The 24,822-nt window shown below is 41.8% G+C and overlaps 1 protein-coding gene and 1 long non-coding RNA gene across 2 annotated transcripts; both read left to right on the top strand.

The window, feature by feature from the left end:
- The first annotated feature begins 4,221 nt into the window (after positions 1-4,221).
- Positions 4,222-5,923, top strand: LOC130097077 (uncharacterized). Its single transcript, XR_008808255.1, has 2 exons — positions 4,222-4,326; positions 5,392-5,923. It is a non-coding gene; the product is annotated as an uncharacterized LOC130097077 (long non-coding RNA).
- A 5,011-nt stretch (positions 5,924-10,934) lies between these two features.
- LOC130096931 (nuclease EXOG, mitochondrial-like) lies at positions 10,935-21,856 on the top strand. The gene is made up of 6 exons (XM_056263628.1): positions 10,935-11,052; positions 11,975-12,124; positions 15,459-15,598; positions 16,424-16,500; positions 17,729-17,843; positions 21,397-21,856. Exons 1-6 carry the CDS (start codon positions 10,950-10,952, stop codon positions 21,847-21,849), a joined length of 1,038 nt encoding a protein of 345 aa, XP_056119603.1. The 5' UTR covers positions 10,935-10,949; the 3' UTR covers positions 21,850-21,856.
- Positions 21,857-24,822: the final 2,966 nt, after the last annotated feature.

Genomic DNA, 24,822 nt, shown 5'->3' with positions numbered 1-24,822 from the left:
ATAACTTTTGGCGCTTCTCCCAAAAAAACTTGCCCCGTGTTTACTTGCACAATTTTTTACGCACCCCTCGTTACTCACGAGGGACGAAATTGAACTTGTTAACTTAAGGATTGACTGTGAACCCTCTGCTTACCAAATGATCTCGGCCAAATTAATGCGGCGAATTCGCAAAGATGGAGCTTTTATTTCAGGGCCAAATAAAGGTTTGGTGTCCCGACCGTCTGTGCCATTTCTGCTCCCTCCCATGATGCACTGCAGCGGTTGCTTCGACTTCCTCTCAAGCCCAGCTTTAAGTTATCTTTTATAGTGGCATATATATATAATATTTAATAACAGGAGATCCGTCTTTGCTCTCGCGGCCTGGCGTGTTTCGTCATACTGTGTTGTGAGTGATGTCATAGTGCGTTCTGGTTGGCGACGCCCATTTTTTTTCCACGCTCTTGCCAATTTCTGGCACGTTACGAGTCCGAAAGTGCCAAAGTAGCGCGTTTCCCAGTGGATCGCTTGGTACGCTTTAGCTGACGTGCATCTGCTTTCCATCTCAGACATCGATACTTTCAGGAAACTGCATTTTCTTCAGGTTAACCGGGAAAGTTCGGATGGTTGTGAGTTTCCAACTGGCTCAGACGATGTAGCAAGCAATATCTCCAGCAATAGTCTGTGCAGACTGAACTTTTGGGCATTGATATATCCACATCAGGCGAACTACCAAAATCATGATAAATGCTGTTCGATCACATCGTAGGCCTTCGTGGCGCTTCAATCAGCTGACCTCGTTTTGTTGGGAATAATCAAACGATATGTAGCCAAATTCCTTCGTCGTGAGGATAACCAAAGGCTTTGATTCATTTGAACATTTGTTGATTGTGATTTACAAGTGTCTTTGTAGCTTAGAAAAGCCAGGTTTTATTATCTGTGAATGTTGATGTTCTGTTGCCAGCCTGTGATCAGATGACGTGAAAGCGTTATGGTTTGTTTTATAAAAGCATCATATTGTGGGCGATTTTAAGGACCGTGAGAGATTGTGATTTATGCAATACGCTTCCACGCTTCATTATGCACTAAAGACAGTGTTTCTCTCCTCCGCTGCCTTGCCAATTACACCTGATCTTCAGCCTCGAAATACTTTTGTATCTCATGAAACATTTCACACCAGAACCAAGTACAAAATTATATTTTAATTGTCTATTTTAGAAGCCTATTTTTAGGATAATTAAAGGCACACCATGTACGATTTTGGGTCTTCAAAATATCCAAAAACCACTAGAACATTAACAATGTTATATATTTTGTCGACTTGTGTACTTGCAGTATCTCAAATGTTTCTAAGAATGTTTAAATCCAGAGAAATACGCGGTTTTAACCGTGCGTCGCCTATCAATGACATCACACCCGCGTTACCCTCGATTTCCGGTTTTATTTTGTAGAAACCATGGAAACACCAGAGAATGTCTAATAGAGAGCCTAAGCCCCTCCCCTTCTGGTCGACCACCACGGGACCTTATTTCGGAAAAATATTGTATGGTATTCAATGGCGAGAGACAACAAATATTTTGATCTCGTTTGAATTGTGCCCTGAATTACACATATGATATTTGTCAATTTAAAAGATACATTTTAAAGTCAAGAAAGTCGCAGTTTGATGTGAAACTGTTGAGGTGTAAGACTGTGAAAATTCGTAATTACAAAGACTACAAACCCCAGAGGCGCACATTTTCTCTCAATGAATGAAGCTAACTTTACTGACGCTAACTTTACTGAAGCGTGTTATGGGCAACAACAACTCAACCTGTAAGAAATCGAAAGGACATAAGCACTCCTTCATTCAACTTTCGACCTATAACCCAGCCTTTCTCAAACTTTTTTCAGTCGGGGCACCTTTCAAAAGTGCATAAAATCTCAAGGCACCCCAGTGTAAAATATAAATTAAAAACACTGCATAACCCAAATGTAAATGCAAATGTCCTGTTTATTTAGACAGAACAGTAATGAACAGAGCATAATACGAACTGTAAATAACAATAATAATAACAACTTTACAGGGCTATCACTTTTGTGAAAAAATCCTGATCGATTTTTGAGACATAAACGTGTCTAAAGACGTTTCCATTTTCAGCGCCAAATATAGGCAAATCCACGGACAACTAACAGGCATTAGCACGAGCGAAAGAGTGCGCTTGAGACGCGCACAAGTCAGCAATATTTCTGATGATTTATTGGCATGAAGTTTCGTGCACAATGACAAACAGGAGTGCAAGATTCTCGAAAAACAATAAGCAGAGTGGACTGCCATAACATCAATGAAAAACATTACTGCAGGCTTCGACATGGCTGTGTTTACGATTAGAAATGTCAAACAAATTTCGCCTACGTAGGCGATTGTAGGCCGGATCTGTATCTGTATGCATGGGACTGTCTGAATACCGGCAGAATTCACATTTTTGTTGTAAAAAGAGACACGTTATGCAGAAGTATAGTATAGTTTGTATGTGTGTTTGTCAGAGCCTGCAGTTGCTGTGTGACGCGCGTTCGCGCGGTCGGTGTTGTTGCTATAACGCGGTGCTATGGGTTGCGTCACTTGCGTCAAGTTGTGTGTGTGTGTCTTGCTTCGGTCTTGTGAGACGGATTTTTATGGTTAATTTTATATATATATATATTTATCTAAAATGAATTTACAATTTTATTAATACGTTCATATGTTTAAAAAGAAGAAGAATGTATTTATGTAAATTCAAATATATATATATATATATATATATATATATATATATATATATATATATATATTTAGCCTACGTAATTTTTTGGCGGCACCCCTGACAAAGTCAGGAGGCACCCCAGTGTGCCGCGGCACCCACTTTGAGAAAGGCTGCTATAACCCATGTTGAACTTGCAAAACCTACAATCCAATCTGAGATTTCTCAACGCCAATCGGGTGAAAGAGACATTTAGCCGTCTAGCTCCATAGACTCCCATTCATTCTGCACTCGGGCGATCGCCCCCAGTGGAACTCTGGTGGAACTACAACCACAATTCGGTACAATCGGACTTAATAGGGTTAATAGTCTCTCCGTAGACGAGCTCTGGAAACACCAAAGACGCTAGACAGGTGAGCAACAGAAAACTAATCATTGTTGTACAGCTAAACACAGTTAGTCTTTTAGTTTAAATCTCGTTTTGTTGATTTACCGCGAATACCGTGTTTTACCATGGCTAATATCGATCTAGTTTACTGCAGTGTGCAACAAGAGTCTCGTATAGTAGCCTAGCCGCCGAGCGAACGCACAGAGTAGCATTATAACAACTTTCATAACTAATATGATAAAACAGCGCTGTGTTATTCCACATATGCGGGATATTAAAAGCTCCACCGCTCTCGAGTCGTGTCGCGCTCGTCTCTCATTAGCAATCGCTCCAGCGGCCTTCGTAGCGTTAATAAATTACCGATCATCCATGAATATGATTCGAGTCCCGTCGTATTCTCCACCGCCTTTGTTTTGAATAAACGACCTCTAGTGGCGGAAAATTACATAGTGTGCCTTTAAGACTATGATGCAAAATTATTTACTTTAATAAATATATATAACTTTTTACAGTAAATAATAAAGTGTGTGTATTGGGGCTGTCAATACTTAAATAAATGGTGCTGCATCTGAATTGGTTTTTGGCAAAACCAACATTATTCAAAATAGTGTGTTCCGCAAAAGAAAGAGAGATTTTTAAACGACAGTAAATGTTAATAAACAGAATTAAAATTTTGGGCAAACTATCCCCAAAATATGAAATAATTTTTTTTTAAGTAAGTGATACTCTAAATAAGAAACTAAAACTGCCAGTGTGTGGCGGTAAACGTCTAAATAAGTGAGCCATTGATTCATTTGATTCGTTCACACGGCTGATTCACTCAGGAATGAAGTAAATGACTCTCTTTATGAACGAGTCATTGAATCATTGGTTCTCCCGGTTGATTAGTTCAAACCGCTGATTCACTCAGAAACGAAACAACAGTTCTACTCTGGCTTTGTAGGTAATATTTTCATTGGAAAAATTTAGCAAAAACAGACAATATTGCGTGTAAAACAACACAAAATGAACTTCTTACTTATTGAACTGTTGATATAAAATCAATATCACATTTCGCGTTAAATCGACAGCCCTAATATATAGGCTATATATATTATTATTATTAATATTATATGCACATATAGTATTATATATATATATATGATCTGGATGTGATTTTTTTTATTTTTTGGTTGTTTTGTGTATGTTTTGTGAGATTCCCTCTTAAACGGACCGTGTGTTTGGAGGGTTTTCCCTGAAAAGGTTTGGTTGAGTTGCGGCTGAGTCTCGGTGCGGATGCGGCTGAGTCTCGGTGAGTCTCGGTGCGGATGCGGCTGAGTCTCGGTGAGTCTCGGTGCAGATGCGGCTGAGTCTCGGTGAGTCTCGGTGCAGATGCGGCTGAGTCTCGGTGAGTCTTGGTGCAGATGCGGCTGAGTCTCGGTGCAGATGCCCTTGAGTCTCGGTGAGTCTCGGTGTGGATGCGGCTGAGTCTCGATGCAGATGCGGCTGAGTCTCGGTGAGTCTCGGTGCAGTTGCGGCTGAGTCTCGGTGAGTCTCGGTGCAGATGCGGCTGAGTCTCGGTGCAGATGCGGCTGAGTCTCGGTGAGTCTCGGTGCAGATGCGGCTGAGTCTTGGTGAGTCTCGGTGCAGATGCGGCTGAGTCTCGGTGAGTCTCGGTGCAGTTGCGGCTGAGTCTCGGTGCAGATGCGGCTGAGTCTCGGTGAGTCTCGGTGCAGTTGCGGCTGAGTCTCGGTGCAGATGCGGCTGAGTCTCGGTGAGTCTCGGTGCAGATGCGGCTGAGTCTCGGTGAGTCTCGGTGCAGTTTACGGCTGAGTCTCGGTGAGTCTCGGTGCAGATGCGGCTGAGTCTCGGTGAGTCTCGGTGCAGTTGCGGCTGAGTCTCGGTGAGTCTCGGTGCAGATGCGGCTGAGTCTCGGTGAGTCTCGGTGCAGTTGCGGCTGAGTCTCGGTGCAGATGCGGCTGAGTCTCGGTGAGTCTCGGTGCAGTTGCGGCTGAGTCTCGGTGCAGATGCGGCTGAGTCTCGGTGAGTCTCGGTGCAGTTGCGGCTGAGTCTCGGTGCAGATGCGGCTGAGTCTCGGTGAGTCTCGGTGCAGTTGCGGCTGAGTCTCGGTGAGTCTCGGTGCAGATGCGGCTGAGTCTCGGTGAGTCTCGGTGCAGTTGCGGCTGAGTCTCGGTGCAGATGCGGCTGAGTCTCGGTGAGTCTCGGTGCAGTTGCGGCTGAGTCTCGGTGCAGATGCGGCTGAGTCTCGGTGAGTCTCGGTGCAGTTGCGGCTGAGTCTCGGTGCAGATGCGGCTGAGTCTCGGTGAGTCTCGGTGCAGTTGCGGCTGAGTCTCGGTGCGGATGCGGCTGAGTTTCCCGCTGGTTTGTGAGCGCAAAGACGGCTTGACGTGATTCATACGTGATTTCAGGAGCGACTCTCTCATGTGCCTGTGTTTTCTGACGAATACTGAAGCGACCGCTGCCGTGTTTTCATCATCTCTCTCTCTCTCTCTCTCTCTCTCTCTCTCTCTCTCTCTCTCTCTCTCTCTCTCTCTCTCTCTCTCTCTCTCTCTCTCTCTCTCTCTCTCTCTCTTTCTCTCTCCCCCACTTTCTGTTCTACCTTGCAGAAAAAGCTATAGAAAATATATATGGAAAAAAAAATCTATATAGATATATCAAATATGAAACTCTAAAAGTGACCAGCTGTAACTCTGGATGCAAATCTTTGGTCCAGGTTTTCAGGAAGCCGATACCTCAGAACTCATGTGAATCAGTGTTGCTTAGCTGGACATTCGTGACACGAACGAAACACGAATCACAAACCTCTTTTGTACTGGTGTGACGATGATGATGATGATGATGATGATGATGAAACAAACCCTTGACAAACTCCTCAAGCTCTTTCCTCCGTGTTTCCTGCAGAAGTTAAAACTCAAACAACTACATGAATTATATTTGACTTGAAACTGATCTATGAGTTATCTGTTAAAAAAAACAGTATACAGTAATAAACAAGCAACTACATAATCTGCGAAACTAATTGTGTAAATTAAGGTTTTTTAAAGAAATTGAAATGTAATAACCTGCTTGATCATGTGTCTTTCCTTCTTTATTATCCATAATGATTTTGAAAACGGGGTGAAAGTGTTTGGGAGTTTAAGATCACGTGTCAAAGTCAGCTGTTAATATTTAGTTTTTATTTGTTACTTTATTTTTATGTTTTATAAATTCAGCTGGAGTTATATATTTATATATATATATATATATATATATATATATATATATACATAAAAAAGCTAAATTTAAAAATAAATACAAATAATATATATATATATATATATATATAATTTAGTTTTATTTGTATTTATTTTTACATTTTTATTTATGTGTTCTTTATTTTGTATTTATTTTTAAATTTAGTTTTTTTATAGAATATTTTATTTTTCATAGAAATATAGTAAAATAAAAAATGTTAACAGCTGAGTTAACATTTTATTTTACTGTATTTTTTTCTAGAATAAAATATTTTATTTTTATTTATGAAACCAGCTGTTATTTTTTTTTCTTATTTTTTTTTTTATTTTTGAATACACTTTTATTTTTAAAGTCAGTTGTTAATGTTTTATTTTTTTTTAAATTTTTTTCCTATTTTAAAATATTTCATCTTTATTTATAAAGTCAGCTGTAAATATTTTCATTTTATTTTAATTTGATTTAAAATTTTACTTTTTTTTTTTAACTTTTTTCTCTCACTTTGGCTTAAATTGAATCTTGTCCCCGACCCGGCGAGTGCATGAGTCCAGGAACACGAGATGAGGAGTTTGTCAAGGCTGATGTTTGAAATGCTGTTTCTTTACCAGAATATGTGAACTGTACATGTTGTAGGTTATCTTTCACTATTGTAGCTGAAACTGTAGAACAGACATGGCTTGTACTACTGATTTTAACATAAATATACTAAAAAGATCTGTATAAGACGAGATGTTTAGAGAGAGGAGCTTGTTGCTGTAAATCCCTCTTGGACTGAAGAGTATGTCAAAGTTTTATCTCTATCAATGCCCTGGTGAATCGACATCCATCGTATCGCCGCACCGAACCGAGGATTTTCTTGAACGATCATTGTAACATAGTTCTTTAATTTGCAGTGAATCATTGTTCCTTTTTACTGTGGTAATCTAGACTCGGTATCAGAGTTTGCAGTAGATCTAGATGTCGGGCTGTGGCTGTTTCTCCTCCGCATTGGTGCCAGAATAAACCAGTATGAATGTAGAATTTGCCCAGTGTGAAACAGCGACACCCCGACTGTTAGAGAAAAAACACTAGAAAGGATTATTTCAATTTTATCTTTTTGTATATGAAAGTAACAATAAATACTGATAAAGCATCATTTGATCTTTGTATCGTCTTTGAAATCTGATTTGCCCTCTTTAGCCACAACGTTTCTAATCAAACACCAGTAAAATTATTTTATAATTAGCCTATATATATATATATATATATATATATATATATATATACACTCACCGGCCACTTTATTAGGTACCCCATGCTAGTAACGGGTTGGACCCCCTTTTGCCTTCAGAACTGCCTCAATTCTTCGTGGCATAGATTCAACAAGGTGCTGGAAGCATTCCTCAGGGAGTTTGGTCCATATTGACATGATGGCATCACACAGTTGCCGCAGATTTGTCGGCTGCACATCCATGATGCGAATCTCCCGTTCCACCACATCCCAAAGATGCTCTATTGGGTTGAGATCTGGTGACTGTGGAGGCCATTTTAGTACAGTGAACTCATTGTCATGTTCAAGAAACCAATTTGAAATGATTAGAGCTTTGTGACATGGTGGAAGTAGCCATCAGAGGATGGGTACATGGTGGCCATAAAGGGATGGACATGGTCAGAAACAATGCTCAGGTAGGCCGTGGCATTTAAACGATGCCCAATTGGCACTAAGGGGCCTAAAGTGTGCCAGGAAAACATCCCCCACACCATTACACCACCACCACCAGCCTGCACAGTGGTAACAAGGCATGATGGTTCCATGTTCTCATTCTGTTTACGCCAAATTCTGACTCTAACATCTGAATGTCTCAACAGAAATCGAGACTCATCAGACCAGGCAACATTTTTCCAGTCTTCAACTGTTCAATTTTGGTGAGCTCTTGCAAATTGTAGCCTCTTTTTCCTATTTGTAGTGGAGATGAGTGGTACCCGGTGGAGTCTTCTGCTGTTGTAGCCCATCCGCCTCAAGGTTGTGCGTGTTGTGGCTTCACAAATGCTTTGCTGCATACCTCGGTTGTAACGAGTGGTTATTTCAGTCACTGTTGCCCTTCTATCAGCTCGAACCAGTCTGGCCATTCTCCTCTGACCTCTGGCATCAACAAGGCATTTCCGCCCACAGAACTGCCGCTCACTGGATGTTTTTTCTTTTTCGGACCATTCTCTGTAAACCCTAGAGATGGTTGTGCGTGAAAATCCCAGTAGATTAGCAGTTTCTGAAATACTCAGACCAGCCCTTCTGGCACCAACAATCATGCCACGTTCAAAGTCACTCAAATCACCTTTCTTCCCCATACTGATGCTCGGTTTGAACTGCAGGAGATTGTCTTGACCATGTCTACATGCCTAAATGCACTGAGTTGCCGCCATGTGATTGGCTGCTTAGAAATTAAGTGTTAACGAGCAGTTGGACAGGTGTACCTAATCAAGTGGCCGGTGAGTGTATATATATAATTATTTATAAAATACAATTATTAATTATATATATATATATATATAGCCTATAAATTAATAAATAGGCTATAATACACACATATATACAGGTCCTTCTCAAAAAATTAGCATATTGTGATAAAGTTCATTATTTTCCATAATGTAATGATAAAAATTAAACTTTCATATATTTTAGATTCATTGCACACCAACTGAAATATTTCAGGTCTTTTATTGTTTTAATACTGATGATTTTGGCATACAGCTCATGAAAACCCCAAATTCCTGTCTCAAAAAATTAGCATATCATGAAAAGGGTCTCTAAACGAGCTATTAACCTAATCATCTGAATCAACTAATTAATTCTAAACACCTGCAAAAGATTCCTGAGGCTTTTAAAAACTCCCAGCCTGTTTCATTACTCAAAACCGCAATCATGGGTAAGACTGCCGACCTGACTGCTGTCCAGAAGGCCATCATTGACACCCTCAAGCAAGAGGGTAAGACAGAAAGAAATTTCTGAACAAATAGGCTGTTCCCAGAGTGCTGTATCAAGGCACCTCAGTGGGAAGTCTGTGGGAAGGAAAAAGTGTGGCAAAAAACGCTGCACAACGAGAAGAGGTGACCGGACCCTGAGGAAGATTGTGGAGAAGGACCGATTCCAGACCTTGGGGGACCTGCGGAAGCAGTGGACTGAGTCTGGAGTAGAAACATCCAGAGCCACCGTGCACAGGCGTGTGCAGGAAATGGGCAACAGGTGCCGCATTCCCCAGGTCAAGACACTTTTGAACCAGAAACAGCGGCAGAAGCGCCTGACCTGGGCTACAGAGAAGCAGCACTGGACTGTTGCTCAGTTTTGCATGTCATTCGGAAATCAAGGTGCCAGAGTCTGGAGGAAGACTGGGGAGAAGGAAATGCCAAAATGCCTGAAGTCCAGTGTCAAGTACCCACAGTCAGTGATGGTCTGGGGTGCCATGTCAGCTGCTGGTGTTGGTCCACTGTGTTTTTTCAAGGGCAGGGTCAATGCAGCTAGCTATCAGGAGATTTTGGAGCACTTCATGCTTCCATCTGCTGAAAAGCTTTATGGAGATGAAGATTTAATTTTTCAGCATGACCTGGCACCTGCTTACAGTGCCAAAACCACTGGTAAATGGTTTACTGACCATGGTATTACTGTGCTCAATTGGCCTGCCAACTCTCCTGACCTGAACCCCATAGAGAATCTGTGGGATATTGTGAAGAGAAAGTTGAGAGACGCAAGACCCAACACTCTGGATGAGCTTAAGGCCGCTATCGAAGCATCCTGGGCCTCCATAACACCTCAGCAGTGCCACAGGCTGATTGCCTCCATGCCACGCCGCATTGAAGCAGTCATTTCTGCAAAAGGATTCCCGACCAAGTATTCCCGACTATTGAGTGCATAACTGAACATAATTATTTGAAGGCTGACTTTTTTTTTTGTATTAAAAACACTTCTTTTATTGGTCGGATGAAATATGCTAATTTTTTGAGACAGGAATTTTGGGGTTTCATGAGCTGTATGCCAAAATCATCAGTATTAAAACAATAAAAGACCTGAAATATTTCAGTTGGTGTGCAATGAATCTAAAATATATGAAAGTTTAATTTTTATCATTACATTATGGAAAATAATGAACTTTATCACAATATGCTAATTTTTTGAGAAGGACCTGTGTGTGTATATATATATATAAAATTATAATTTATATATAATGAATTTATATATATTTATATATATTCGTTAAATATAAATTATTTGTGTGTACAGTCAGTGTGTATATGTATATATGTGTATATTCACAGGTCCTCGGATCTGATTGGCTGAGAGGCGATCAGCCCCATGCGAATCACAGCCGTGCTGATAGTTATATCACACGGCTGCTTGTGTGATATTGCTCATATAATAATCTTTATTTAAATGTAAAATATTTAAGTTGTACATTTTCTTCACCCATGCGTGAGTTCTTTCTGATGTAGTTCTGTGTTTCAGCCGCTAGACGGCGGTGTGATGAAACCGGTCTGATGTTCAGCGCTCATGCGCCGCTCTTCACTCACACACACACACACACACTCTCACAAACGCAGCTTGTGTTCGTGTGTATGTGATGTTATATTTCATTTAACGTTAATGTTATTAACCGTCATATATAATGATGGTGTCAGTGAGGTTCATCAGCGGCTTCGTGTTCGGCGCTGGTTCCGGTGTCGCGGCTCTCAAACTATATCAGTATGAAGAAGAGAAAACACACACAGGTAAAACTAACGTTACTCTCAAACTATATCAGTGTGAAGAAGAGAAAACACACAAGTAAACTACTTTATGAATCACAAATACATTACTGATTAATAAAGAGATGCTGAACAGATCAATAGTTCATGTACAATCTCACACAGAGAGAGACGGAGAGAGTGTGTGTGTATATATATATATATATATGAGTGTAAGAGAGAGTGTGTGTGTGTGTATGTATGAGTGTAAGAGAGAGTGTGTGTGTAGGGGAGACCGGGGCAAGTTGTCACACGGTTACTCCAATGATATTTTTGAAGTTTGTTTCTGTACAGGAACAAACATTAAACTCTTTTATTTCCATTCATTGTTGCCCAGGGAAAATAAGTTACCTTTATTTATTTTGTATATTATTTTTATTCAATGCCTACATCATTATTATGTCACTAATAACAACATTAGCTAAGTTACATAAATTCCAGTGCTTTTTTACTTCATTCCAAAAAGGTTTATAGGTATAATTTATAATCTGTAAGTTATTTGGTTTCCACAGATCCCACTTCTTCTTTAAAATGTATATGGTGAATTTCTAATAAAATTAATTATTGCTTAAAGTATTACATTCTGAAAATAATCATATCAAAAACACTCATTTCTGTTGTTTGTCCCATTTAATAAAGATTTCTTAGTTCTTCCAAAATGCTAAATAAAATGCTAAATTGTTTCTTTTTCCCGTCATACAAAATTCTCAGGTAAATAATAATCTCTCCAAAAACATGGATAAATCCTGTGTAGTATTTTCTTCTTTAATTTGTTAGACTGTTTTGCATGTGCTTTAATCAGGGACGTTTAAATACTGTATTAATATTCATGTTGTGACATATCAATGAAAGTTTTGAAATATGTTACTATGTGTAAGTCCTGTGTAAAATCTGCTGTGATCTGCAGGAAGCTCCGCCCATCGCCTGATCGAGCGCTTCGGTCTTCCGCAAACCGGCGCCGAGACCCGGTTCTACATCAACCACGTGTTATCCTACGATCAGAGCCGGCGGACGCCCAGATGGGTGGCAGAACATCTGTCGGGTCAAAGGTTACTGGGTGAGTCGGGTCAAAGGTTACTGGGTGAGTCTGAGGTTACTGGGTGAGTCTGGTCCTGTCGGGTCAGAGGTTACTGGGTGAGTCTGGTCCTGTCGGGTCAAAGTTTACTGGGTGAGTCTGGTCCTGTCGGGTCAGAGGTTACTGGGTGAGTCTGGTCCTGTCGGGTCAAAGTTTACTGGGTGAGTCTGGTCCTGTCGGGTCAGAGGTTACTGGGTGAGTCTGGTCCTGTCGGGTCAAAGTTTACTGGGTGAGTCTGGTCCTGTCGGGTCAGAGGTTACTGGGTGAGTCTGGTCCTGTCGGGTCAAAGTTTACTGGGTGAGTCTGGTCCTGTCGGGTCAGAGGTTACTGGGTGAGTCTGGTCCTGTCGGGTCAGAGGTTACTGGGTGAGTCTGGTCCTGTCGGGTCAAAGTTTACTGGGTGAGTCTGGTCCTGTCGGGTCAGAGGTTACTGGGTGAGTCTGGTCCTGTCGGGTCAGAGGTTACTGGGTGGGTCTGGTCCTGTCGGGTCAGAGGTTACTGGGTGAGTCTGGTCCTGTCGGGTCAGAGGTTACTGGGTGGGTCTGGTCCTGTCGGGTCAGAGGTTACTGGGTGAGTCTGGTCCTGTCGGGTCAGAGGTTACTGGGTGGGTCTGGTCCTGTCGGGTCAAAGGTTACTGGGTGGGTCTGGTCCTGTCGGGTCAGAGGTTACTGGGTGAGTCTGGTCCTGTCGGGTCAGAGGTTACTGGGTGAGTCTGGTCCTGTCGGGTCAGAGGTTACTGGGTGAGTCTGGTCCTTTCGGGTCAGAGGTTACTGGGTGAGTCTGGTCCTTTCGGGTCAGAGGTTACTGGGTGGGTCTGGTCCTGTCGGGTACTGGGTGAGTCTGGTCCTTTCGGGTCAGAGGTTACTGGGTGGGTCTGGTCCTGTCGGGTCAGAGGTTACTGGGTGAGTCTGGTCCTGTCGGGTCAGAGGTTACTGGGTGGGTCTGGTCCTGTCGGGTCAGAGGTTACTGGGTGAGTCTGGTCCTGTCGGGTCAGAGGTTACTGGGTGGGTCTGGTCCTGTCGGGTCAGAGGTTACTGGGTGAGTCTGGTCCTGTCGGGTCAGAGGTTACTGGGTGGGTCTGGTCCTGTCGTGTCAAAGGTTACTGGGTGGGTCTGGTCCTGTCGGGTCAGAGGTTACTGGGTGAGTCTGGTCCTGTCGGGTCAGAGGTTACTGGGTGAGTCTGGTCCTGTCGGGTCAGAGGTTACTGGGTGGGTCTGGTCCTGTCGGGTCAAAGGTTACTGGGTGGGTCTGGTCCTGTCGGGTCAGAGGTTACTGGGTGAGTCTGGTCCTGTCGGGTCAGAGGTTACTGGGTGAGTCTGGTCCTGTCGGGTCAGAGGTTACTGGGTGAGTCTGGTCCTTTCGGGTCAGAGGTTACTGGGTGAGTCTGGTCCTTTCGGGTCAGAGGTTACTGGGTGGGTCTGGTCCTGTCGGGTACTGGGTGAGTCTGGTCCTTTCGGGTCAGAGGTTACTGGGTGGGTCTGGTCCTGTCGGGTCAGAGGTTACTGGGTGGGTCTGGTCCTGTCGGGTCAGAGGTTACTGGGTGAGTCTGGTCCTGTCGGGTCAGAGGTTACTGGGTGAGTCTGGTCCTTTCGGGTCAGAGGTTACTGGGTGAGTCTGGTCCTGTCGGGTCAGAGGTTACTGGGTGGGTCTGGTCCTGTCGGGTCAGAGGTTACTGGGTGAGTCTGGTCCTGTCGGGTCAAGGTTACTGGGTGAGTCTGGTCCTGTCTGGTCCTTTCGGGTCAGAGGTTACTGGGTGAGTCTGGTCCTGTCGGGTCAGAGGTTACTGGGTGGGTCTGGTCCTGTCGGGTCAGAGGTTACTGGGTGGGTCTGGTCCTGTCGGGTCAGAGGTTACTGGGTGAGTCTGGTCCTGTCGGGTCAAGGTTACTGGGTGAGTCTGGTCCTGTCGGGTCAGAGGTTACTGGGTGAGTCTGGTCCTGTCGGGTCAGAGGTTACTGGGTGGGTCTGGCCCTTTCGGGTCAGAGGTTACTCGGTGGGTCTGGTCCTGTCGGGTCAGAGGTTACTGGGTGGGTCTGGTCCTGTCGGGTCAGAGGTTACTGGGTGGGTCTGGTCCTGTCGGGTCAGAGGTTACTGGGTGAGTCTGGTCCTGTCGGGTCAGAGGTTACTGGGTGGGTCTGGTCCTGTCGGGTCAGAGGTTACTGGGTGAGTCTGGTCCTGTCGGGTCAAGGTTACTGGGTGAGTCTGGTCCTGTCGGGTCAAGGTTACTGGGTGGGTCTGGTCCTGTCGGGTCAGAGGTTACTGGGTGAGTCTGGTCCTGTCGGGTCAGAGGTTACTCGGTGAGTCTGGTCCTGTCGGGTCAGAGGTTACTCGGTGAGTCTGGTCCTGTCGGGTCAGAGGTTACTGGGTGAGTCTGGTCCTTTCGGGTCAGAGGTTACTGGGTGGGTCTGGTCCTGTCGGGTCAGAGGTTACTGGGTGGGTCTGGTCCTTTCGGGTCAGAGGTTACTGGGTGAGTCTGGTCCTGTCGGGTCAGAGGTTACTGGGTGAGTCTGGTCCTGTCGGGTCAGAGGTTACTGGGTGAGTCTGGTCCTGTCGGGTCAGAGGTTACTGGGTGGGTCTGGTCCTGTCGGGTCAGAGGTTACTGGGTGAGTCTGGTCCTGTCGGGTCAGAGGTTACTGGGTGGGTCTGGTCCTGTCGGGTCAGAGGTTACTGGGTGGGTCTGGTCCTGTCGGGTCAGAGGTTACTGGGTGGGTCTGGTCCTGTCGGGTCAGAGGTTACTCGGTGAGTCTGGTCCTGTCGGGTCAGAGGTTACTCGGTGAGTCTGGTCCTGTCGGGTCAGAGGTTACTGGGTGAGTCTGGTCCTGTCGGGTCAGAGGTTACTGGGTGAGTCTGGTCCTGTCGGGTCAGAGGTTACTCGGTGAGTCTGGTCCTGTCGGGTCAGAGGTTACTGGGTGGGTCTGGTCCTGTCGGGTCAGAGGTTACTGGGTGGGTCTGGTCCTGTCGGGTCAGAGGTTACTGGGTGGGTCTGGTCCTGTCGGGTCAGAGGTTACTGGTTGGGTCTGGTCCTGTCGGGTCAAAGGTTACCGGGTGAGTCTGGTCCTGTCGGGTCAGAGGTTACTGGTTGGGTCTGGTCCTGTCGGGTCAAAGGTTACTGGGTGAGTCTGGTCCTGTCGGGTCAGAGGTTACTGGTTGGGTCTGGTCCTGTCGGGTCAGAGGTTACTGGTTGGGTCTGGTCCTGTCGGGTCAGAGGTTACTGGTTGGGTCTGGTCCTGTCGGGTCAGAGGTTACTGGTTGGGTCTGGTCCTGTCGGGTCAGAGGCAGAACCATCGCTCTGATTCTGATGCTCTTCATCTCTTTATCAGGTCAAGCCGACAGAAAACACTGCAAATTTAAACCGGATCCCGAGATTCCCGAGGCCTTCACGGCCCGGAACGAGGATTACCTGAGGAGCGGCTGGTCTCGCGGACACATGGCTCCGGCCGGAGACAACAAGATCTCTGAGGTCCAGTTCATTCAGAACAATCAAACAGAATATATATTATTTTAGAGAGTTTAGAGATTAGCGTGATTCAACCCTATGGATATGGAGGGACAATAGTACTCAATTAAATCAATAAATAAATGTTGAGATGTTGTTAAATGCAAAAATATATTGTTAATAAAACATAAAAATCATTTAATTATGAAATCACCAAACAAATTAATAAATATATTTTATTTTAGCATTTTTACACAGCAAAAAAAAAAAGTATTAATTTGTTTGGTGATTGTTTTATTAACATTTTTTATTGTGCATTTAATCATATATTTCTAATGTAGTTCTGTGTTTTGGCCGCTAGATGGCGGTGTGATAAATTATTTTATAAATCCCAGAATATTTATTTTTATACATTTTTTATTTTAATATTATTTATTTAAATATAAATGTACAATGAAATGAGGCATGAAATACATGTATTTGTTTATTTCATGTCAAATGAAAAAGGACATGCAATACCACTAAAGAACTCATGAAGTACAAACTGAAACACCTTGAAATAAAATGTAGTTGATAACAAGACAAATGAGTATATCATGAAATTGAATAAATTATTAAATGTTGCAATTAATATAAGCATAATGAAAAGTGGATACAAATAATTGAAATGTATTTATTTACCTAAAATGAAAAGTGACCTGAAATATGACATGCATTTCATTGTACTTTTAATTATTTATTGCAAGATTCCATTACTTATTTTCATGATTTAATTTAGACTGTATAAATCGCTCCATAAAACAGATTAATTTCTTTCTTATTGAAATATTATCATTATTCTGTCCACAGCAAGCGATGGCAGAGACTTTCTATCTGTCCAACATCGTCCCACAGAACTACGAGAACAACGCAGGCTTCTGGAACAGGTGTGTGTTTCTGTCAGTGTGTGTGTGTGTGTGTCTGTCAGTGTGTGTGTGTGTGTGTCTGTCAGTGTGTGTGTGTGTGTGTGTGTCTGTGTGTGAGAGAGAGAGAGAGAGAGAGAGAGTGTGTGTGTGTGTGTGTGAGAGTGTGTGTCTGTCAGTGTGTGTGTGTGTGTCTGTCTGTCAGTGTGTGTGTGTGTGTGTGTGTGTGTGTGTGAGTGAGTGTGTGTGTCGGTCAGTGTGTGTGTGTGTGTGTCTGTCAGTGTGTGTGTGTGTGTGTGTGTGAGAGAGAGTGTGTGTGTGTGTGTGTGTGTGTGTGTCTGTGTGTGAGAGAGAGAGAGAGAGAGAGAGAGTGTGTGTGTGTGTGTGTGAGAGTGTGTGTCTGTCAGTGTGTGTGTGTGTGTCTGTCTGTCAGTGTGTGTGTGTGTGTGTGTGTGTGAGTGAGTGTGTGTGTCGGTCAGTGTGTGTGTGTGTGTGTCTGTCAGTGTGTGTGTGTGTGTGTGTGTGAGAGAGAGAGTGTGTGTGTGTGTGTGTGTGTGTGTGTGTGTGTGTGTGTGTGTGTGTGTGTGTGTGTGTGTGTGTGTGTGAGTGTGTGTGTCTGTCAGAGTGTGTGTGTCTGTTAGTGAGTGTGTGTGTATGTCTGTCAGTGTGTGTGTGTGTGTCAGTCAGTGTGTGTCTCACGGTGTCTGTTGGGGTGAGTGTGTGTGTCTGTGAGTGTGTGTGTGTGTGTGTGTGTGTGTGTGTGAGTGAGAGAGAGTGTGTGTGTGTGTCTGTCAGTGTGTGTGCGTGAGTGTGTGTGTCTGTCAGTGTGTGTGTGTGTGTGTGTGTGCGTGTGTGTGTGTGAGAGTGAGTGAGTGTGTGTGTCGGTCAGTGTGTGTCTGTCAGTGTCTGTGTTGGGGTGAGTGTGTGTGTCTGTCAGTGAGTGAGTGAGTGTGAGTGTGTCGGTCAGTGTGTGTCTCACGGTGTGTGTGTGAGTGTGTGTGTCGGTCAGTGTGTGTCTCACGGTGTCTGTGTTGGGGTGTGTGTGTGTGTGAGTGTGTGTGTCGGTCAGTGTGTGTGTCTCACGGTGTCTGTGTGTGTGTGTGTGTCGGTCAGTGTGTGTGTCTCACGGTGTCTGTGTTGGTGTGTGTGTGTGTGTGTGTGTGTCGGTCAGTGTGTGTGTCTCACGGTGTCTGTGTGTGTGTGTGTGTGTGTGTGTAGCAGCACTCCTCATGTGCTGGTGTTGTCCTGTCAGGTTGGAGATGTACTGTCGAGATCTGACTCAGAGGTTCAGTGACGTGTGGCTGGTGTCTGGACCGCTGATGCTGCCGCAGGTGCGCGAGGACGGACACAAGAGCGTCTCCTATCAGGTGAGCGGCAAGAACAACACAACAGAAAATACATGGCAGAAAACGTTACACACACATTGATTTGCCACATATCAAAATACCTTTAAAATCATACCTTTTTATCAAATTTTGTCTGGTTTCATAGCATTTTTGTTTTTTTAATAAAGCATATGAAGGATATTAGTGCAAAAATGAGGCAAATAACACACGCATCATTCAGTCCCTCCAGAAAAACGTGATTATGCGATCGCATGATTCAGTGCATAATCAGCCAAAGTCTGCATATTTATGCGGGGGCATTTTTTCAAATACGCCGCACTTTCGCCGCATAAATTGCCGATTTCCGTGCAAAATATGCGGGGCTTGATTTCATAATCCTCGCATTTTCATTGCAAAAAAGTCACATATATCTCAGCAGAAAATTTAAAAATGTTGCGTTCTCGTCACACAAGCCGTTTCCCCCTGTTGCCATGGGAACGTTATGAAGTGACGTAATCACGCAACGTGAACATCATCGAAAAGCTGTAAAACAGGAGCACACTTTATTTTTAAATATTTTATTTATTCATTTTTACAGAAGTTGTAGCATATTCCTTTAGTAAAGCTACAGAACTCGTTTGACTCATCAATGTTTTGTAAGTTTGATGTGTTTATTAAGATCTGAAATAAATCAAGATGAACTGAAATATTCCAGCTCTTTCTGTGATGTAGTTATGCTTGCTTATCATAGGAAGGAATAAGAAATGACTCTTTACAGTAAGGTAGGAGCCTAGAGAGAACAGGGTGTTGGGGAATCACTTTATCCTCTCTTTTTCATCAAACCGCAGTTTATGGAAGTTCCCGCAATTTCATAATAAAATTGCATAAATATCCCGCATATTCCATCGCATTTTTAAAGAAAACGGGCCGCGTAATCAAGGATTTTTGCCCGACACAATCACAAAAAAACTCGGTGTTTGTCTGGAAGGACTGATCATTAGAGAATCTCATTAAGATAATGAACACATCATGGAAAAATTATAATTCTTATTATTATAGCATATACCGAAAATATCTTCAAAATCCTACATTTTTATAGAATTGTCAGATTTTTATATTAATTTATACTCCTAAAGGAAATTCTGAATTCTGTATTTTAGCCATAAACACTTTAGTTTCAGAAAGATGTTTGTTTTCCTCTCTTGATTATTCTGAAAAATATTATAAAAACTGAAACTGTAATGATAACGTTTGTCCAGCAGGTGGCGCTCACGCACCTCACACACACACACACACATCAGCTGACTCCGTCTTAAACTATACGAAGCCTCTCTTTTCAACCTCAAACAGACCTTTAATCGATGATTTCTGCGTGTATCGTCCCTCATCGATGACGCTTTTATGTAATAATATTAACGACTGAATGAAAAGGATGTTTTGCGTAACAGAAATGACTCCAGCTGGCTTCACAGGGACAGATTTGGTTTTGCGCGTGTGTAAATGGACACAGACAGGTTCCCCGAGGCTCTGAACTCTTGCAAATGAGCCGAGACAGAAGCCACGTCACCTCCATCTAAACACACACTGCACTCCGGGGACGTGTGTGTGTGTGTGTGTGTGCCGATCCGCTCCCGTTTCAGGGAATTATGTGCTTATTCAGCGAGCCGTCTGATGGGAATTTGGGTAACCGTGAATGTGCGGGCGGTTCTTTGAGAGGAACTCAGTCTAACCATGACAGCTCCAGTTTTGCTTTGTCATTCTGATCTGTGTAGTTTCATCAGAAATAATAATAATAATAATCGGTCTCATTAACCATCAACTGATGCTTGCTTTCATAGTCCCGCCTCTCCATCAGCTGTCAGAGTAACAAAATACACATTCAAAAAATACATGTTAAAAAGATCATTCTGTCATTATTTACTATGGAGCACAGAAAGCAGATGCTTGGCAGGATGTTCATGCTGCTCTTTTCTTTATAATGAAAGTGAATGAGGACAAAAAATGCCTCTATTAAATATGCTTTTTCACGTTCATCTTTCTTCACTGTGTAATGTTGCTGTTTGAGCATGAAGAAGATCTTCTCTATATCAGTGTCAGTGTTTCTGAACTCCTGAAACGCCTCCATTGTAGTCTTGAGTTTCTTCCGGGAACGAACACGTCACAATATTCCTCATTATAATAATTCATACGCAGAATAAAGGGGCGGGGCCTGGTTGAGTGAGTCAGTAGTGTGTTAAACTGGAGGTTATGGAAAGGGGCGGGGCATTTCCCAAACACACTCGAAGCGCTCGACCAATCACAGCACACTGCTCCAGCCGACCAATCAGAGCACAGTGTGCTTTTCAGGAGGAGGGGCTTCATAGAGACAGGAAGTAAACAGAGCGTTACTGACAGACTGGGAAGAGAGGAGCCGCAACAATGGAGAATATGAGGAGAATAATCAACATTCAAGCAGGAAAACCTGTTCTAGTAGAGCCTGAAACTACATTAAGATTTTGAATAGGGAATAATATGGATCTTTAAGTCATATATAGTGCATAAGTCGTATGGATTACTGTTATGACACATCTATGTTGTCTTTTTTGTTCTTATTAAAGCCTGGCAGTGTTCAAGCCCATTCAGTTTTAAATGTATGGAAAAGACCATCTGGGAAAAATTTTACATAATCATGTTGTATAAATTTAAATCAAAGTTCAGTATGTTGACAGAACTTGCATGCATGAACTAACTCTTTGATTAAATTTTTTTTATTTTTTTTTTATCCCAGAATATTTTTTTTTATAAACACCTTTTTTGAAAGAAATTAAGGCTTTTATTCAGCAAGGATACATTACAGTAAAGACATTTATAAAAGATTCTATTTAAAAATAAATGCTGTTCTTTTCTATTCATCAAAGAATCCTGAAAATAAAATGTATCAGTTTCCACAAAAATTAACATTTCAACACTGATAATAATCATAACGGTTTCTTGAGCATCAGATCAGCATATTAGAGTGATTTCTGAAGGATCATGTGACACTGAAGACTGGAGTAATGATGCTGAAAATACAGCTTTGATCACAGGAATAATTTACACTTTACTGTATATTCACATAGAAAACAGATATTGTAAATTGCAATAATATTTCACATTTTTACTGCATTTTTGATCAAATAAATGCAGCCTTGGTGAGCAGAAGAGACTCTTAAAACACTCACGTCCCCAAACTTGTGAACACTAGAGTATATATTTACCTTTTATTTATTATTATTATAGATATCTGTCCATCTTTATTCTGCCGGAGTGTAAATTGCACCAAGCACTCACATTGATAATCCAGAATGGGAAGGTAGTTAAAAAAAATCAAATAAAAACCTCATATATATATATATATATATTATTATTATTTTTTTCAATAAATATATGATATAAAAAAAATAAAAAAAACATTCATAATCCAGGATGGCAAAGTAGATAAAATATATATAAAATGTATTTTCTTTGGATATTGTCTTATCTTCCTTGTTGTTTTTTCAATAAAAATATGTTATAAGTTAAATATGGTCAGCCTTGGTTGTTGTTATTGTATAATAATCCCTGATTCCTGTGACAGCTGATTGGGAAAGACGACGTTGCGGTTCCCACACACCTCTTCAAGATCGTCCTCGCGCAGAAGGACTTGTCTCCGGACTCTCTGGCTCTCGGGGCGTTCGTGGTCCCGAACTCTCCGATCGGGTTCGAGCGCCCCCTCACAGACTTCCAGGTGAGCCTGACGGACTTACAGCGCATGTCCGGCCTGAGCTTCTTCCCCGCGCTGGAGCGGCTCGAGGAGCCGAGGAACCTGTGTGAGGTGGACTCGTGTCGGCTGATGGACTTCACGCAGTTCTCGCTCTACATCAGCGGGCGGAAGGTCACGAGCGCCAGGACTCTCTCTCGCCTGGAGAAGATCATGGCGGAGCTCACACACGCAGGCATCACACCCGACGAGCATCTCCAGACCCTGTACCTGGAGAAGAGACGAGAGCTGGTGGAGAAGGAGCAGCGCGAGAACAAGCCTGAGCTCTGAGCCGTCCGGGTTTCGTTGTGTTTTACTTGTTAATGTCGTTTAAAAGTTACATTGCAATCTTACTTGAAATCCGTGTGCAACGTTTACACCAATAAAGTGTTTTATTTCTCATTTGCTGTTGTTGTTGTTGTTTTGCTTTCATATTTATCATCCAGGGCTCTGTCATAGTGATTTTAAGACCTAGAACAGTCTTGGAAATTAATATAATCTTTCATTAGTCAATATTAGTGTTATTTTTGTTGATTTAAAAAAAAAAAAAAATTGGCGTTGACCAATAACCACTGCCTAAAAGTGGCTGAATTTTGAGTCAATGTTAATATTTTTTGGGGATTTTATGGATCTTTTTTGCTTCTCGTTGTTTCATAACTGAGGAACTTTGCAAAATTGACACTATTATTGAACGAAGTTGAGCTTAATAATGACCAGTGTTGTTTTAGTATTATTGAGATATTGTTTATATATATATATATACACTACCGTTCAAAAGTTTGGGGTCGGTACGATTTTAAATACTTTTAAAAGAATTCTCTTCTGCTAACCATGGCTGCGCTTATTTGATTAAAAATACAACAAAAATCAGTTATAGTATTAAATATTATTCCAGTGTAAATCAGCTGTTTTCTGTGTGAATATATAGTAAAGTGTAATTTATTCCTGTGATCAAAGCTGAATTTTCAGCATCACCAGTGTCAGTGTCTTCAGTGTCAAATGATCCTTCACAAATCAGTATAATATGAGGATTTGATGCTCAAGAAACATTTATTATTATTATCAATGTTGAAACAGTTGTTGGTCTGTCAGTTGTACAGTTTTTTTTAGTTTTTTTTTTGGATTCTTTGATGAATAGGAAGTTCAAAAGAACAGCATTTGTCTGAAATAGAATCTTTTGTAACATTATAAATGTCTTTACTGTCCTTGATAAATAAAAGTATTGATTTCTTTCCTCCAAAAAATATAAATAAAATTCTCACTGACCCCAAACTTTTGAACGGTAGTGTATATAATTTATTCATTTTTAATTCATTTTTGGTTTGTATTTTCATTTAAATTTTTCTTAAAGTTTGTCATTTTTTTTGTCATTATTATCTTTTTTTTCTCTCTATTATATCTGTATATTTTATTTTATTTTTATTTATTGTTGAATTTTAAATAAATACAAATATTAAATAATAAACATATTATTGTTATATTTATATTGATTCATTTTTATTTTAGTTATATTTTAGTACAAAATTAAACTAAATGAAACGCTGATTTTTAAAAATATTTAATTTTAAATCATTATCTTAATTATATAGTAAATAATTTAATATTTTTAGTTTGTTTTAGTTGACCCTGATTGTCTTCTGCAAATGAATTGAATTTGTTTAATAATTAATGAATTTTACAATATTAACACTGTTATTATCCTGTTCATAAGCAATCAGCATTACATAAAGTGCAGTAGAAATCACTAAACGGTATCTGTATTTGCACTCGCCCACGATCAGTATAAATGTGTCCAGTTGTTCCCCGTCTTTATAAGTGCCTTGCGTGACGATACACTCATTATCGCGTCACAAACGGCTGTAAATGTCACCGGTTTCTTTATGAACATGACTGAGAGTGTTGGCTTTGCGTGAGGGATGTGATGTGATGTTGAGATGGATGTGTTCAGCGCTCATGTCTCTGGTCTGATGAAGGACTCCTCATCAATAACTCCTCAGATGCACTGCACCTCCTGACAGAAGCCGCATGTAATTGCGTTTGACGTCGAGATTGCGGCGCAGTAAAACACAGATGTGTGTGAGTCCGCTGCACTTGTCAGTGTTAGTCTGGGGAAACCTGCCGTTTGACTGATGGAGCATCAGAAGAAATTAACATACTAAGTACAGAAGGATAGGAAGTAAGCACTTATATATATATATATATGCATAATTTAGTGTGTTGTGTTGATTAATATCAAACATCAGATGCATAAACGTGATTTTTTTAATCTTGCAGAAGTGGAGATTGTTTGCTGCATTGTGGCTGACTCCTGTATTCATGTGACCTCTATGTGAAATGCTCATTAAAGGTCAAAGGTCAAGTGAGGCGGGTAAGTGTATCTGACCTTTGACCCCCAGAGCAGCGTCAGAAATCAAATGGGATGTTTTTATCATTGATAATGATCATAAAATGCAAATAAAACAGGAACGTTTATTTTTTTTTATATTTAAGAACATTGCGTACTTTATGAGGAACATTTAATAGCTTCATTAAATCATTTGAGGCAAATGTTCAGACTGAGCCAGTGTGACTTACTATGGCTATCAGTCAGCATCACGGACAAGAATAGCTGTGCTTACATTTAAAATAAGCACTGCTTATTAACAACTTGCATGAGTTTACAGTCAGATTAGGTCTTTAGTCGTTTATTATCTTTACCTCGTCAGAGCTGATTTTATTTTTTTCTATTATTTTTAAAGTAAACATCTATTTATATTAGTTAGCTAAGTAGGTTAGACCTATCTAAGTAGGTTGCTAAGATGTGTTCTAGGTGGTTTCTAGGTGGTAGCTAAGGTGTACTGGGTGGTTGCTAGGAGGTAGCTAAGGTGTTCTGGGTGGTTGTCAGGAGGTTGCTAAGATGATGTTCTGTGTGGTTGAAAGAATAATGCTAAGGTGTTCTGTGTGGTTGCTAGGAGGTTTCTAAGATGTTGTAGGTGGTTGCTATGAGGGGTTTTTTATGATGTAGGTGGTTGCTAAGGTGTTCTAAGTTGATTATAGATTGCTAAGATGATGTCCTGGGTGGTTGCTAAGGGGTTCTGGTTGGTTGCTAGGAGGTTTCTAAGATGTGGCAAAGATGTTCTAAGTGGTTGAATGGAGGTTGCTATGATGTTCTGGGTGGTTGGTAGGAAGATGCTAAGGTGTTTTGAGTGGTTAATAGGAGGTTGCTAAGATTTTTTGAGTAGATGATAGGAGGTTGCTAAGATGCTGTTCTGGGTGGTTGCTAGG

The sequence above is a fragment of the Rhinichthys klamathensis genome, unplaced genomic scaffold, assembly GCF_029890125.1.
Source record: "Rhinichthys klamathensis goyatoka isolate OS25496 unplaced genomic scaffold, OSU_Roscu_1.1 h1tg000209l_1, whole genome shotgun sequence".
NCBI classification, from domain to species: Eukaryota; Metazoa; Chordata; class Actinopteri; order Cypriniformes; family Leuciscidae; genus Rhinichthys; species Rhinichthys klamathensis.
Note: the sequence above shows the minus strand (reverse complement) of the source record. Positions and strands in the feature narration are given on the sequence as shown.